Below are 17,973 nucleotides of genomic sequence, written 5' to 3'. Positions count from 1 at the left end.
GCACCAGCACCAGAGGGACATTGAACCAGCCAGTTAGCTCCCCCAGAGAAGAACGGGGTCTGAACCATAAACAGGGACCCCTAGACTACAGCAGCTAAAACCAGGAAAACACACAGACAAAACGCAACCCCGAAAAGCTTAGGGGTGCTCTCTGCCAGAGACAGGTGGCTGGGGATGCAAAGAGACATTTAAAGGGCCAACGCAAAAATTTGCAGTGGCAGCCGCCCTCCTTGATCTCTTGGTAGAGGCGGCAGCAGGGTGGGCTGGTGGCTGGGAAAAGACTGGTGAGGAAAACTTTGTGAAGAGAACTGAGACGGTGACCGGTGGTGCCCGGTGATAATGCACCTCCCACTCTGCAGCTTCCATCTCGCTCAGGCATAAGGGAATCAATTAACCTGCCTTTTGTGCGCTCCACGCACAGCTTGTGCTCGTGTGAACTGGGGGGCTAAGTGCAGACTGGCTGGGAGAAATAGAGGATCCCTGGCCAAAGGGGTCACACAGCTGCATAGAGAGCCTTGAGGAGAGACTAGAGACGGAGGCATTGGGGAAAGAACGGGAGGAGGAACCAGGGAGTCCCGACTCCCTCCTCATTCCATGGTCTCCATTTTGTGCTGGGAGGAAGCGCCCCCAAAGAGGCAGAAGCAGGGCGCGGATGAGCCAGATGGCCCACAATTACAACGCGGTCTGCAGAAATAGTGGATCCCTGGCTGAAGGGGTCACAGAACTGCCCATAGACCCCTGAGGAGAGATTGGAGACAGAGATGTTGGGGAAAGAACAGGAAGAGGAACCAGGGAGTCCCGACTCCTTCTCTTTTCCGTAGCCCCCATTGTGTGGGAAGAGGACACACCCCCAAAGAGCCAAAAGCTGAAAAGCACACAATAGAGAGCCCCAAACCACCCAGTGCAGGCACGCACACTCACGCGGAGTGGCCAGCAAGGGTTGGCGAGCGTGTGTGTGGACCCGTGTGGGCTGGCGAGGGCTTGCGTGGGCTGGCAAGGCCTCCCGCAAGTTGGCGCTGACGGGGCCTGCAAGGGAGTGCACAGATCGGCGAGGGCAGGTGTAAACCGACCCGCGCAGCCCGCGAGTGCAGAGTGGTCCACAGAAATAGTGGGTCCTGGGCCGAAGGGGTCACAGAGCTGCCCAGAGACCCTGGAGGAGAGACTGGAGACAGGATTAACCAGAGAGTCCTGGAGCTGACTTCCTCCGATTTCCGTAGTCTCCATTTGGTGAGAGCCGGCAATGCCCTCAAAGAGCCAAAAGCAGGGAAAGCACACAATAGAAGACCCTAAACTGACCAGTCCCAGGGTGCCTACCTGGCGCGGGCACCAGATGAGTGTGCGAGGTTGGGCGAATAAGTGCTCAGGCAGGCTGGAGATCTTGTGGGGCCAGGGATCCTGTCGGGCCGGGGAGCACGCTCAAGGCGGGGGGGAGTGCAAAGCGATCCACAGAAAATAGTGGATCCCTGGCTGAAGGGGTCACAGAGCTGCCTAAAGCAGGAGTCAGACACAGACAATAGACTCCTGGAAAGCTCAAACAAACAACCCAAGGTCATATAGGGTCAACAACTGACATCACCAGAGGCAGGCCCAGAAAGAAAACTAAAGAATGAATGAATGAATGAATGAATGAATGAATAAATAAATAAAAAGACCTGCCTACTACCATAGAAATTTAATTCACAAAGTTAGGAAATCTAGACGGCCCAAATGAAGCAGAAGCAAAAATAAATAAATAAATTACTGAACAGACTCTCACAAAAATGGGAAGAAAAAGAAGTTCCCCCCAAATGAGTGGAAAAGGGGACTCCCCACAGAGAGAGCTAAATGAAATAGAGGCAAGGGAACTATCAGATATTGAATTCAAAACAATGCTTCTAAGGAAGCTCAATGAGCTTAGCCAGCTCAAAGATAACTATGAGAAACTGCAGAGAAACTATCAGGATCTTACAGCAAACTATATCAACCTGGAAAAGGACATAGAAACTATCGAGAAGACACAAGAGGATATGAAGAATACCATTTCTGAATTGAAGAACACAGTAGAAGGAATCCAAAGCAGGCTGGATGAAGCCAAGTATCAAATCAGTGAGATGGAGGATAAGGTGGAAAAAAGCTCCCAGAAAGAACAAGGAATGGAAAAAAGACTCAGAAAGAACGTAGAGACATTTAGGGAAATGCAGGACAATCTGAAACGCAATAATATCCGTATAATAGGGATACCAGAAGGAGAAGAAGAGGAACAAGGGATAGAGAATCTCTTTGAAAAAGTAATGATGGAAAATTTCCCCAATTTGAAGAGAGAAAAGGTCTCATGGATGCCAGAGGCACAGAGGACCCCACTCAAGAGGGACTCAAAGAGGTCCACTCCAAGACACATCATCATTAAAATGGCAACTATCGAAGACAAAGAGAGAATCCTCAAGGCAGCAAGGGAGAAGGAGAAAGTAACATACAAGGGGGCCCCCATACGGCTAGGAGCTGACTTCTCAACAGAAACACTACAAGCCAGAAGGGAATGGCAACAAATATGCCAAGTAATGAAAAGCAAGGGCCTACAACCAAGGCTGCTCTACCCAACAAGGCTCTCAATTAAAATGGAAGGCAAAATAAGGACTTTCCCAGACAAGAAGGCTAAAAGAATACATCTCTACCAAACCAGCACTCCAAGATATGCTAAAGGGACTGGTTTAAGAAAATGAAGGAAAAGAGTGAGAAAGAGAAAAACACAGGTACAAAGAGAAAAAATGAATAGGTTTCTATCAGTAATAACTCTCAATGGAAATGGACTAAATGCCCCAATCCAAAGACACAGGGTAGCTGAATGGATAAGAAAACATGACCCACACATATGCTGCCTACAAGAGACCCACCTCAGAGCCAAAGACCTACACAGATTGAAAGTAAAGGGATGGAACAAAATATTCTAAGCAAATGGGCATGAGAAAAAGGATGGGGTTGCCATACTTGTATCAGACAAAGTAGGTTTCAAAACAAAGGCCATAAAGAGAGACCCAGAGGGGCACTTTATAATACTTAAAGGAAGAATCTATGAAGAAGACATCAACATTGTAAACTTATATGCTCCCAATATAGAAGTCCCCAAGTATATAAGGAAATTGTTGAACAACTTCAAAAAAGATATAGACAGCAACACACTGATATTAGGGGATTTCAACACCCCACTGTCAAAAATGGACAGATCTTCCAAACAAAACATTAATATGGATATTGTGGAGCTGAATGACACACTGAATCAAATAGACTTAACTGACATATATAGAACCTTACATTGCAAAGAAGAAAAATACACATTCTTTTCAAATGCTCATGGCAGTTTTTCAAAGATAGACCACATGATAGGACACAAAGCAAGCCTCAGCAAATTCAGGAAAATTGAAATAATACCAAACTTTTTCTCGGACCACAAGGGCTTGAAACTGGAAATCAACCTCAAAGAGAAACATCAAAAACTTGCAAATTCATGAAAGCTGAACAGTAGACTATTAAACAATGAATGGGTCAATAATGAGATAAGAGAAGAAATCAAAAAATTTCTGGAAACAAATGAAAATGAACAGACAACAGTCCAAAACCTATGGGACACAGCAAAGGCGGTCCTGAGAGGGAAGTTCATAGCAATACAGGCTTACCTAAAAAAGATAGAAACATTTCAAATAAAAGACCTAACACTACAACTTCAAGAACTGAAGAAACAACAACAAATAAATCCCAGAGCAAGTAGAAGGAAGGAAATAGTCAAGATTAGAGCAGAACTGAATGACATAGGAATGAAAAGAACCATTCAGAGGTTCAACCAATCCAGAAGCTGATTCTCTGAAAAGATAAATAAAATTGACAAGCCTTTAAGCAGACTCATCAAGACAAAAAGGGAGAGGACCCAAATAAGTAATATCAGAAATGAAAGAGGAGAAATAACAACGGATACCACAGAAATACAAAGGATTGTCAGAAACTACTATGAACAATTATATGCCAAGAAATTTGAAAACCTTGATGAAATGGACAAATTTCTAGAAAAGTATAATCTTCCAACACTGAAGGAAGAAGAAACAGAAAGCTTGAACAGACCGATAACAGCTGGGGAAATTGAAGCAGTAATCAAAAAACTCCCGGCACACAAAAGCCCAGGGCCAGACGGTTTCCCAGGAGAATTTTACAAAACATTTAAGGAAGAGTTAACCCCTGTCCTTCTCAGACTATTCCAAAAAATCCAAGAGGAGGGAAGACTCCCAGACTCCTTCTATGAGGCCAGCATCACCCTGATCCCAAAACCAGATAAAGACCCTACAAAGAAAGAAAACTACAGGCCAATTTCGCTGATGAACATAGATGCTAAAATCCTCAACAAAATATTGGCAAACCGCATCCAGCAATACATTCAAAAGATTATCCACCATGATCAAGTGGGATTCATTCCAGGGATGCAGGGATAGTTCAATATACGCAAGTCAATAAACGTAATACATCACATAAATAAAAGACAAAAACCACATAATCATCTCGATAGATGCAGAAAAAGCATTCGATAAGATACAGCACCCATTTATGATCAAAACACTCAGCAAAATGGGAATAAATGGGGCATTCCTCAACATAATAAAGGCCATATATGAAAAACCTACAGCCAACATCATACTCAATTGGCAAAAACTGAAAGCTTTCCCACTAATTTCGGGAACATGACAAGGATGTCCACTTTCACCACTTCTTTTCAACATTGTATTGGAAGTCCTAGCCACAGCGCTCAGACAAGAAAAAGTAATAAAAGGCATCCAAATAGGAAAGGAGGAAGTAAAGCTATCATTGTTTGCAGATGACATGATAGTGTACATAGAGAACCCTGTAGACTCTACCAAAAAATTCCTCAACCTAATAAGTGAATTGGGCAAAACAGCAGGATACAAAGTCAATATTCAGAAATCAAAGGCATTTTTGTACACCAGCAATGCAATAGAAGAAGAAATCAGAAAAAAATACCGTTCGATATAGCAACAAGAAAAATAAAATTCCTAGAAATAAATTTAACCAAGGAGGTAAAAGATCTGTATGCAGAAAACTATACAACATTGAAGAAAGAAATTAAGGAAGACACAAATAAATGGAAGCATATACCATGCTCATGGATTGGAAGAATTAATATCATCAAAATGTCCATACTACCCCAAAGCAATTTATAGATTCAACGCAATCCCTATTAAGATACCAATGACGTATTTCACAGAAATAGAACAGACATTTCAAAAATTTAGATGGAACCATAAATGACCCCGAATAGCCGCAGCAATTTTGAGAAAGAAAAACAAAGTAGGAGGGATCACAATACCGGACATCAAACTCTACTACAAAGCCACTGTACTCAAGACAGTCTGGTACTGGCACAAGAACAGACCCATAGACCAGTGGAACAGAATAGAAAGCCCAGAAATAAGCCCAGGTCTCTATGGACATCTAATATTTGACAAAGGGGGCAGAAGCATAAAATGGAGCAATAATAGCCTCTTCAACAAATGGTGTTGGGAGAGCTGGACGGCTACATGCAAAAAATTGAAATTGGATCATCAGCTGACACCATACACAAAAATAAACTCAAGATGGATAAAAGACTTAAATATAAGTTGCAACAGCATAAAAGTCCTAGAAGAGAGCATTGGCAGGAAACTCTCAGATATTCCACGCAGCAATTTTTTCACTGATATGTCTCCTAGAGCAAGGGACATAAAGGAAAGAATAAACAAGTGGGACCTCATCAAAATAAGAAGCTTCTGCACGGCTAAAGAAAATATCAGCAAAATGAAAAGGGAGCCAACCGTATGGGAAAATATATTTGCTAATGATACATCAGATAGAGGTTTGATCTCCAAGATATATAAAGGACTCACTCGACTCCACTCCAAGAAGAAAAACGATCCATTCAAAAAGTGGGCAAAGGACCTGGGCAGACGCTTTTCCAAGGAAGAGATACAGAGGGCCCAGAGGCATTTGAAAGGATGCTCAGCAGCACTAGCCATCAGAGAAATGCAGATCAAAACCACCATGAGGTACCACCTCACACCGGTCAGAATGGCCATCATAAACAGATAAACAAACAACAGGTGCTGGCGAGGCTGTGGAGAAAAGGGAACCCTAGTCCACTGTTGGTGGGAATGCAGGCTGGTGCAGCCACTGTGGAAAGCAGTGCGGAATTTCCTCAGAAAGCTGAAAATGGAACTGCCTTTTGATCCAGTGATTCCCCTGCTGGGACTATACACTAAGAATCCCAAAACGCCAATTCAAAAGAACCTATGCACCCCAATGTTCATAGCAGCACAATTTACGATAGCCAAGTGTTGGAAGCAACCTAAATGTCCATCAGTAGATGACCGGATCAAAAAACTATGGTACATTTACACAATGGAATACTACGCAGCAGAAAGGAAAAAAGAACTACTAAACTTTGCGACAGCGTGGATGGAACTGGAGAGCATTATGCTAAGCGGAATAAGCCAGGGGGCGAAAGACAAATACCATATGATCTCACCTATAAGTGGAACCTAACCAACAATACAAAGATGCAAGGAAAATAATACCAGAAACACTGAAAGGAAAAGAAACCAACAGAGACAAGAGGGAAGGAGGGGGGAGGGGTGGGGGGGAAAAGGAAGGGAAAAGGCAAGTCAAGGAACATATAGCAAGGACTCATGGACAAAACCAAAGGGGAAGGGTTGAGGGAGGAAGGGGGAGGGGACAAGGGAAAGTGGTGTGGAGAAGGCAGAGACAAATGTATTTGAAAAAAATAAATTAATTAAAAAATAAATAAATGAGTGGTTAAAAAAAACAATGGTACATTTACACAATGGAATACTACACAGCAGAAAGAAAGAACGAACTACTACCCTTTGTGACTGCATGGATGGAACTGGAGAGCATTATGCTAAGTGAAATAAGTCAGGTGGCAAAACACAAATACCATATGATCTCACCTATAAGTGGAAGCTAATTAACAAAACAAACAAGAGGCAAAATATAAACAGCAACATTGAAATAAAGAACAAATTGACAGTAACCAGAGTGGGGTGGATAACAGGGGAAAAGAAAGGGGAAGGGTCAAATCAAGGAACACCTATAAAGGATCCATGGACAAAGCCAAAGGGGGGAAGGAAGGAGGGTGGGAGGTGGGGGTGGGTGGGGCAGGGGAAAGTGGTGGAGGGAAAATGGAGAGAACTGTCCTTGAACAATAAAAACAAATAAATAAACAAATAATTTTTAAAAATTTTAAGAAAGAAACAGCTAGAGATGAAATGATATGACCACTGGGGATTTGCTTTAAAATAAGGCAGGAGGAAGGAGCTAGGTGGGGGAGTGGGTAAAACAGCACTGGCCATGAGCTGAGAACGGTTGAAGCTGGGTGACGGATATATGGGATTCATTATAGTATTTTTTTCTATATTGTGTGTTTGAAAGTTTCCGTAAAAATTAAGTTAAGAAGAATAACGAGCTTTTCTTTTTCCTACAGCATTGTATGCAATGCAAAACGTACTGTGGGTACTACTTGGTTTGTTGATTAATTGCTACATTGTAATTGAATTTGGGCATTTTCAAGGAAGAGTTGTTAACTGTCTTTTTAAAGGAATGACCTTAAAAGAATGGGCTGTACATGCTTCCAAAAAATGTTAAACCAAAGCATGTTTTTGCCAAATAACTAAGGCTCATTTTGTTAGCAAAATAGTGGCACAGGGAAAATTTGCAATTCTTTAGGAAATGCTGAAAGAATGAATTGCAGAAATTACCTCTTTGAGCATCTCCCTTTTTGATTCTAGTAAATAAATGAAGAAAATACCTACAAAAAAATTTAAAAATTAAAAAATAAAACTATGTAGATTAAAAGAGGGAGTGGAATCTAGAATCTTCATTGAAAATTTTTCCCTGTTGAAATATATATATACCCATATATATATCTCTAGATGTGTCAAATACACACACTATATATGGGTAATTAATTAGTACTGTTGTTCACTGAATATCTTCCAACTGTGCTCACTGATGTAGCTAACAAGTTATTTTTTATAAATTGGATATTGTCGATTATTGGATCAGAGGGCTTGACACAGATGAATGATTTCCTGAGAGGCCACCACCATGTTTCTGGAGTAAGAACACCCAAAAGAACTTTGGTAACTGAAGTGTAGGTTCCCCATCCCCTTAGGAAATCTAAATGCTCAAAGGGGTAGGGCCAAGAGCAATAAAATTGCCTGGTCCTGCTCAATGGACCACTTTGCAATACCCAGGGACTCCACAGTCAGATACTATTTCTTCTAAGGAGCACTAACAGTGTAATTTGTGACTTTAAAGAAGGTCACTTCTCTGAGTCAATGACCACTATGTAACTGCTTGAAGGATTTTTCCAGGCAAGTGGTCTAGAAACCTTTTACTTATTGCCATCTCTGAAGTTTAAAAATCTTTTTCTTCTTAAATATCTTGGAGAATAGGAATTTTCTCCAAGGCAAGGTAGCTTGTGGTTTTGAGAGCATTTCCCCACGTAGAAGGTTGTCTTACTTGATCCTCATGATAACGGGGTCAAGTGGGTACTTTTATTCCCGTTTTTAAGATGTATCAACCGAGGCTTATACAGCCGCAGTGAAGCAGGACTCCAAAGGTCAAATCCAGCACCTTCAATGTCAGAACCTTGGGACTCTGCATGAAGGAACTGGGGAGCAAAGTGGAATTTCCACTGAGAACTGCACCTCAGAAAACCTTTGGTTTCTCTTCCTGTGTTTCACAGATATTTTTCTGAGACCATCAAATTTATACCACAGCCACACAATACACAAACATTCTGATTAAAAAGTCATGTTCATGTATCTACAGACTAGGTGTGGGTAACCCTATAGCGTTCTGTTCTTTTTCTTCATTTTTTTTTTCCTTTCGTGAAATAGCCTGAAAACAGCTCCCCCTTGCTGTCCTTCGAAGCATTTCTTCACCAAAGTTAAAATGCAGAGTTCACACAGTAGTTCTACCGGGCTTGGGCCCGCGGCTGAGCTCCAGCTGTCCAGAGTAGCTAATTCATAATAGGAAGGTGTTCTTTTCTAGAACTCTTCCTTCATAGCGCTTCCTTCCTGCCTGGAAACTCACTCTTTCTCAGCCCACCCCACCTCCCGACCCCTTCCAGTGCAGGGGCCCGGCAGATTTTCTGCTCGAGTGCCCTGGCCAGCATTGCCTGGGTGGCCGTTGCCCGGCAGCTGCTTTCTGTCCACTCGGAGAGATGTCCCCACGGACTACTGTGGCCCAATTTCCGCCTATCCCCTCTGTGAGAATCCGGCTTTTCCCCGGAGAAAACCCCAAGAATGTAATTTAGAGAAAACTCCGTTAGTCTCCCCCCACCCCCACCCCCGTCCCCGGGAGAAACTGGAAAACCGCCAGAGGCGCCTTTTTCCTGATGTAGATACACGCACGGCGGCCACGAGGGCTGCAGCGGCACAAGTGAGCGCAAACTTCCCGGTCGCGAACGTAGGCGGAGTAACAGAGCCGGCAAAGAAGTTGCTGCGGAGACTATGCGCTCTAAGTCACCCAGTTGCTACCCGGTAGAGGAGGAGGAGGAGGGGATGGCGGAACTGGGAGAGTTGGAATTCCCGTAGCCAAACTGTCGTGGGAATAAAATTAGTCGGGCTCGCTGCGTCGGGAGAAGCCCAGGCTGGAGGAGGTGAAGTCCTGAGCCAAATGCAGTAGCAAGAGCGCGCGCGCCTGGCGGTGAACTCGGGATTTCTAGGTAAAATATTGAACGCCTCTTTTGAAGTCAAACGCGGGTTTAAGGTGGCTATTCAGGGAGGCACAAGGAAATGGTGGTAAGCCCAGAAAAGGCATGACTCGTCCTGGTCTCCAAGATTTTGGGACGAGAGGAGCGGGAGAGCGCCACGATCCCGCCTATTGCACGGAGGAATAGGCAAGTCTCCCAGCCCCACCCCTGCAGTAGTGATGCAGAGGACAAATCACCGACGTAAGGAAGGGAAAATAAACAACCAGCCGGGAACGGGGGCAGGGAGGTGGAGAGAGTAGGCACCGAGCACTCTCCAACTACAGGGGCGAGAGGGAGCGCTTTCTGGGGAAACAAACCTCGCCTAAATCATTGAGTTTGGAGCCCAGTGCTTTGTAGAGGCTCGGAGCGCCTCTCCCCAGCCCCAGCTTCGCCCGCGTTGGGGAAGCACAGAGCAGGAAGAGCTGCCGGCGACGGGATCGAGAGCAGCTCAGCCGGCGGGTGGGACGCAGCGTGGGGAGGCGCCTGCGGAAGGGAGAGAGGACCCCGACGAGCTGCGAGTGCTGGCAGGAGAGAACGCATCTGGAAGGAGCCCACGCCCGCCGAGGCGGGAAGGGAGCGAGCCTCGGCAGAGGTCGAGGGGGCGCCGCATGGACAGCATGCCTTTCGCCAGAGGCCCCAGTGCGGGGTCCGCGAACAACTCCAGCCCGTGGTGGCCTCTGACCACCGGCGGAGCCAATACCAGTAGGGAAACGGAGGCGTTCGGGGAAGGCGGAGGTCCGCAGGGAGACCGGCGCAACGAGGAGCTAGCCAAGCTGGAGATCGCTGTACTAGCCGTAACTTTCGTGGTGGCTGTGCTGGGTAACAGTGCGGTGTTGCTGGCGCTGCACCGCACGCCTCGCAAGACGTCTCGCATGCACCTGTTCATTCGCCATCTCAGCCTGGCGGACCTGGCCGTCGCTTTCTTCCAGGTGCTGCCGCAGCTGTGCTGGGACATCACCTACCGCTTCCGGGGTTCCGATGGGCTGTGCCGCGTGGTGAAGCACCTACAGGTGTTCGTCATGTTCGTATCGGCTTACATGCTAGTAGTCATGACGGCCGATCGCTACATCGCGGTGTGCCACCCGCTGAAGACGCTGCAGCAACCCGCGCGCCGCTCTCGCCTCATGATCGCTGCCGCCTGGGTGCTGAGCTTCGTGCTGAGCACGCCGCAGTACTTCGTCTTCTCCATGGTCCAGGTGAACAACGTCACCAAGACCTACGACTGCTGGGCCAACTTCATCCAGCCCTGGGGTTCCCGCGCCTACGTGACCTGGATGACGAGCGGTATCTTTGTGGCACCGGTGGTCATCCTGACCACCTGCTACGGCTTCATCTGCTACCACATCTGGCGCAACGTCCGCAGGAAGACGGCGTCGCGCGAGGGGCAGGGTGCCGAGGGCACCGGTAGTGCCTTCCGCAACGGGCTCCTCCTAGAGCCCTGTGTCAGCAGCATAAAGTCCATCTCCCGCGCCAAGATCCGTACTGTGAAGATGACTTTCGTGATCGTGACGGCTTACATCATTTGCTGGGCGCCCTTCTTCATCGTCCAGATGTGGTCTGTCTGGGATGAGAACCTCATCTGGGTCGGTAGGTGTCGGGACAATAGAGGAGGTACAGGCATGGAGCCGGGGGAGTTAAGGCTGGGGGTTCTTTTTATAATATCCTCTTAAGAATCACACCTTGCCTGAAATTATCAAAAAGGCAAATTCCTGGGGTCCCTGCCCCAGACCTTTTGATTCAGTAGCTCTGGAATGGGGCCCAGGAATCTGCAATTGTAGTTTGCAGTGCGCGCAAGACCACAAATCCAGAAACTGTGCCCTAAGGTGAGGCACACAGCTACAAAAACAGAATGACTTTTTTGCCAATCACTAACTTCTGTGTTAATTACCTGCTTTCCAATCTATTGGATTCAAGGAAATATTTTTAGTCACAACTGCTTTTTGCTAGTCTATGAAAAATATCACAATTAATACAAAAATTTTGTAGAAATGCTCCAAGGGCAAGGGTAAAACAGACAAACTTTCTCTGAAGAAATAATTCTTAAGAAGTCAGTTCTAATTTGGCATTTAGCTAATGTTCCATTTCTTATCATCTTTTTTTTTTTTCTAACAATTGCTTTAACACTCTTTTTCTGGTATTTCAAAGCAGGATTATTAAAAACTCTTAATTTGTTAGACTAATTAATTAGTCTTTCAGCAGTAACTTCACCACACATCCATATACCTCTTTGTGCAACACTTGCAGTAGTTTACCAAGAATGTTCTCTACACCTACTAATTTGTTTGATTTTCATTCCTACACTAACTAGAAAAATTAGCTTTACACAAATATACCCCAAAGGGAATTGTTTAATATTGTATGTTGAAAAAATTTTCCTTTTAGTAAGAAAAAACTTTCAAAAGAATTCTACTACTGAGTGTTACCAACAACATCTGTGCTTGGAAAATGGGTATCTGGGAAGAACTGTCTTGTTATTTGGGATTGGGTATGAAGTATATGTAAAATACCTTGGAAGTTATATGTGCAAACAAAACATGAGAGTGAATTTAATTCAAACGAAGGAAAATTTTTGTATGAATATAGTATTGCAGATGAAAAGTAGAACATAAATGCTATATTTTGGGTTTATCATTGCCTGATTGTTTGGTCTTAGCAGCCTCTTAGTTATTGCTAATCAAACAAAAATTCAGTCTAATAATTACCATATCAGGATTTAGACATGATTACTAAAAACTTCTTTACTCATGTGTAGGTATGTTGATGATTTCCATTCTTTTTGTCTTAGTCATGGATCATGACCACCTTTAAAAATATAGAATGATGAAATAACCTGTAATTTATTCTGGCATAGCATGAGTGAGAAGACCCATACTTATATTTTATAATCAAGGGAAAGTCAGTACTTACTGATTATTGTTATCTTCAGAAAAGGCATATTATCTATTATTCTACTGTGGATTATCTATTATCTACTGTGGAAGTTTATAAAATGTGTGGAGTTTACAAGTGCAAACTTACATAAAATATTTCAAAAGCCTGTTGGAATTTTCTAATTCAGCTGTTCTTAATAATAATATAATTTAATTGTTTAAGCCACAATCAAAGATGGTTTTCTTTTAAAATCAAAAGAATTTTCTAATTAACCAAAGAAAAACAACTAAATATTAATTATATCCTTCGAAGACCTATTTCAACTATCCCTTTCTATATAGTTTTGTTATTACAAGAATATGTTTCAATAGTAAAAAATTTAAAACTACTAAACATGGTCCATGATGTCATACTTTTGCCCAAGTTATTGGGATGACTACAGTTTGGTGTATGTGGTTACAGACTCTTGAAATTTCATTGAAATTGCAGCTGTTCTGTAAGTGCTGTGTCCTTTAGCACATGCTGGTGCTGGTATAAAAGATACAAAATTTTCTTTAAAAAATTACTTAATATTCTTAACCCTTTAAAAGTTCCACTTCTTTTTAATTATTTTAATAGTGTTTTAAAATATTTGAATTAATTTCAGACATTTTGCTTATGAAAATATTTTATAACCAAGCAATTTCCATATACAAAGCAAATTCAAAGCATTTTGCTTATGAAAATATTTATAACCAAGTAAATTCCCTGATTGATTAGCAAAAGACTTCATTGTCTATATTAACCCATAAATTTTTCCTGTTTTCATTAGTCAGTAGAAATATAAATTTATCCAGTGCTCAGTTACTTGCATTTGACTATTTGAATAATCTCCCCTTATGTTTTCCTTAGAGTCAGAAAACCCAACCATCACCATCACTGCATTACTGGCTTCCTTGAATAGTTGCTGCAACCCCTGGATATACATGTTTTTTAGTGGCCATCTCCTACAAGACTGCATCCAAAGCTTCCCTTGCTGCCAAAACATGAGGCAAACATTCAACAAAGACGATTCTGACAGCATGAGCAGAAGACAGACTTCTTACACTAACAACCGAAGCCCGACAAACAGTATGATTACTTGGAAGGACTCACCTAAATCTTCCAAGTTCATCAAATTCATTCCTGTTTCAACCTGAGCCCCTAAATCATGCAGCTGATTCTTCTAACAGACTTTCTGGCCCATTGGCTGAATCCAGCTAGCAGTCATGAGAACAAATGAACTATGTGAGATAAGCATAAATTAATTCGTTGGGTACAAGGCTCTTGTTTCTATTTGCATTGGCATACTGCTATGACCAAAAGCTATGAATTGTCTTATACAGAATGGTGATAAAATTTTCAGGCCTAATTCCCAGAAATAAATATAACAAGTTTCTAAAGGAAAAGTCATAACCATCCTGACTTTATATTCTACTGTTGGCTTCTTTTGTTTTCTTTTTGTTTCTGGCATAACTAAGGTTTGATTGGTTTAAAAGTCATATAATGTGGGGACCTTATTTCTGAATAATGTGAGCTCACCCTCAATCAGCCTTAGTGTTCGGAAGGCATTAGAAGAGACTTCAAAGAAATTATTCCCATCCAGTATGATCAGCTTATACCTCAGAAAATGCAGCCTCAAACAGTGGCCTAGAGATGGGGTGGTGCCTTGGAGAGGCATGAGTGCTAGAGGCACACGTGAGCAGGGGGTGCCTGGTTCAGAGTGGGAAGAGGAAAGTTCTACTAGAACGTAGATTTGAATCACTGAGATTTCAAAACAGGAACTTTAGTACTGGCAGTTCCCTTCTTTAGGTTCCTCATGTTTTATAAGTTGTGAAAAGCCAATGGACCAAGATACTGAAGGTTAGAAAAAAAGTGTCCATTAGCTGATATTTTCTTTTTTCTCCCACTGTGTGGTAATTTTAAAGTCAGATTTGCAGTCAGGAATACACAATTTTATGAGAAGAATAGAAGCGGATTGCCCAAGGTACTAAGCAGACTTTTTCTGGAACACTGTAAACATGTTTTGACCAGTGTCAAACTATAATGCTGTGCTATTGGACAGAACCCTTTAACAAAAGGGTATGCTGGATATTAACATGAGCACTACTTTATGTTTGGGGAATCCAGATTCATAGATAAGGGAGTCTGCTAAAAAGCGATTCAGAAGACACAAGGTCCCCTCACATTTATTATAAGGAACTTGGTCTTTCCTTCTCATCTCCCACCCATCTCGCTGTCAGAAGAAGAGAGGCAGGGTTTCAGCCGCGATGCCATGGAGGTGGAGAGAAAACTGCTCTGTACCTCATCGGGCTTCCTTCATTATTAAATGCATGACTTTAGGCAAGTTACTTAAAAATACAAGAAGTCTCTATTTCCCTGGCTGCACAATCGAGTTGGTAACAACCTCCCAAGATTACTGTGAAGACTAAATGAAATCAAGTGTGTGAAAGACCTTCATAAATAAACTGCCAAATCCTATACAAGTGATAGCAGTTGCTTTTATTATAGTCTTGGGGCCTTCAGAATTGCTCAGCCTTTTTTTTTTGTTTTGTTTACTTTGTATTAACCAGAACTTGTTGGTTTCATGTCTAGGGTATAAAAATCCTAAAATTTAAATATAGCTTCACTGATTTATTGGAAAGTACTGCCAGTGGCCACTTAAGCCTGGCATCCACCTAAATTCAGTTTTCCAAGTTAAAGATAGAACTTGCTTTCCTTTGACTGCAGGTAAATCAAAGCCAGCCAAGATCATCAGTTTCTTCCATTTCTAAACAGAGATAGATTACAACACTATTTGGCTGCTGTTACTGCATTTTTTTATTAATGGAACTGGGGTTTTTTCAAGCTATTTTGTCTGACTCCTTTTCCTTCTTGGAGACCATGCAATGATTTGAGGATACATCATAAGTATTTTGTATCTTTTAAAGGAGGTAACAGTTATTTTAATAGTATTTTTGGTTCTTTAATTGGCTCTGTGGATAAGAAACTGAAGACTGGCTGGCACTGTGAGAACCTGGAACCACCAACCTCACTCCTCTTCATTCTCTTGCCTTTCCAAATTCTCAGGTCTCTTACTCCCTGGATTGATATGCCGAAAAAAAAGTTTGCAAATGTTTTATAAAGATTAAGCCCTTAGGTCTTAGAATTCTGCTTTTCAGAAATAAAAAATATGTTTCTTAAAGGGCACTGTCCAGTATGAGCCATCAATTAAATTTATCAATTCTTTGTTATTTGAGGCATAGCAGCATTTTAGTAATTCTGCCCTCTTGTAACATTGTCAGCCCTTTTGACAACTTAGTTAAAAAACTAAAGCTTTTTGGGTTGGAACAAAGATGATCCCATTTTTTTTCTAAATCTATTTGCAAAATAATAACCTCATGGTTTTTGTATAGTTTGTCAAAATGTTAAACAATGAAGTTTGAATTTTATTTCTAGGAACACCTGTCAAATAAGGTGCAGTCTTATTTGATACCAGCCTACCCAGCTGTGTATCCTCCTTTTAAATGCATGAAGAGACAAGACATGGAAAAAGGGACTGGGGAGACACCAGACAATATAGTGCTAATTTTGCACTATGCAAGTATATGGTCTTGCTCTGAGGTTTAGGCTGAGAAGCTTCACTTTTATAGTTGCTGGATTTTCTTAATGTTATACACCTATGAATGACATTCATATGTCCCAAAACAATATTCCAAATTGAAGTAGTTTTGCTTGTCTATTTCAGAAAAAAGGAAATAGTGGGTGGTAAGGAAAAATGCTGTGTTGGGAAGAGACTTCCTTTTCTTGACCAAAGAGAAGATCTGATAGTATGCCAAATGAAGGCTTGTAGTTACGAATGAATGTGTTCTACCACCTTATTTTATTTTGCCGAGTTATCTGTGGCAAGATCCTGCAAGTACACAATATTAATCTATCTATGTGGGTATGGAAAAGTGATTGCTAAATAATCACCCGTAAGGAGAAATTTGTGGTATTGTGTGTTAGGCATTTCATAAATATTAATTGATGATTAAAAAAAAACATTTTAAAGTACATAATGTTTTAACTTTGGGGCATGTATTTTTTAAGGGATAAAACTACCCAGCTTTTATACTAAAATACCATTTGGAATATAACTGTGAAGAAAATTAGTGAACTTCCATAGTTAATTATCTACTTGTCTTACATGCAGAATTTCTATCATCATCAAAGCAGTCTTTAACCATAATTGGGGGAAGTGTGTGGTTTTTAAAGAGAAAAAAAGTTTGAGTAGTCCTAATAACATGCAGTATCCTCCTAAATTTATTATAGTTCCTAGAATGGACAAACCATTAATGATTAAGAAACCCAACTTTAATCTGTTATTACACAAGTAAAACAATCCAATTATATTAAAGTTTTATGTTTTTCAGATCCTAAAACCTACATTTTCATAATGTAATTGGACACTAGGAGCTTTAAATTATAGCTTCAGAGTTTTCTCTACCACCAAAGCATGATTAGGAGGTCTCTAGGGAGACATTAGGCCGAGTCCTTCACCCCAAATATCAGAGAATAGTCTCCTTTAGACCCACGTAAACTGAGCCCTTTTTGATTTTCACACTGGAGGCAGCAGCTCTATTTAGAGTAAGCCCAGGGCAGGGCCATCTGAAAAGCTAGTCAGAAGGTGTAGAAGCTGCCCCTTCTTCCTTTCTCTCCTTCCTTGTGGCCCTTTTAGCGCACTCAGCATCATCGACAACAGCTGGAATAATCAGCAACAAAGAACAATACATACTAGAGAATAATTCTTTATTACAATTTGACTTCAGCCCATTTAAGCAAAATTTAAGAGTTATTCATAAGAGCTATGTCCTCAAGGCACCCTAAATGGGTTGAGTCACACAAATTGTGTGATTACATTGCATACATAGGCATTTAAATAATACTGTTCTCAGTTTTTTAAGTATAATAAATTATCATGAATAAAAATATATTTGACCTATGATAAGTCAGTATCAAAAATATGTGTTATAGCTAAAAATTAAATGCTATTATATTTATTATAAAATATAAAATCACATCATATTTTTACATTGATTTATATGCTAAATAAAAACAAAATGTCAAAGAGAGAATTAAATAATTTTGTGTCCCAGGGTCAAGTTAGAAAATAATAAAGTAGAAAATCTGAGAATAGACCTGATGGTAATATCAGAATAATTAATTATTATTATTAATATAAAATAATTAGCATTTCTACACATAAAGGTAGTTGTATTTATATCACAGGATTTATGACACATTCTATAATGCATTAGCTCATTATTGTAACA

The 17,973-nt window shown here is 41.6% G+C and overlaps 1 protein-coding gene across 1 annotated transcript; it reads left to right on the top strand.

Moving 5' to 3' along the window:
• The first annotated feature begins 9,539 nt into the window (after positions 1–9,539).
• Positions 9,540–15,193, top strand: AVPR1A (arginine vasopressin receptor 1A). Its single transcript, XM_054580034.1, has 2 exons — positions 9,540–11,377; positions 13,553–15,193. Exons 1-2 carry the CDS (start codon positions 10,399–10,401, stop codon positions 13,837–13,839), a joined length of 1,266 nt encoding a protein of 421 aa, XP_054436009.1. The 5' UTR covers positions 9,540–10,398; the 3' UTR covers positions 13,840–15,193.
• Positions 15,194–17,973: the final 2,780 nt, after the last annotated feature.

Source organism: Pteronotus mesoamericanus, unplaced genomic scaffold (genome assembly GCF_021234165.1).
Source record: "Pteronotus mesoamericanus isolate MK-2021 breed Mesoamerican mustached bat unplaced genomic scaffold, CSHL_Meso_final contig_56, whole genome shotgun sequence".
In the NCBI taxonomy this organism is placed as follows: domain Eukaryota; kingdom Metazoa; phylum Chordata; class Mammalia; order Chiroptera; family Mormoopidae; genus Pteronotus; species Pteronotus mesoamericanus.
This window is presented reverse-complemented; position numbering and strand designations above follow the sequence as displayed.

Bases quoted from the DNA above. Each gene is read 5' to 3' on its own strand.
- AVPR1A (XM_054580034.1), top strand. From the start codon at position 10,399: ATGGACAGCATGCCTTTCGCCAGAGGCCCCAGTGCGGGGTCCGCGAAC. The intron at 11,378-13,552 runs GTAGGTGTCGGG...TGTTTTCCTTAG, and splicing joins TGAGAACCTCATCTGGGTCG to AGTCAGAAAACCCAACCATC.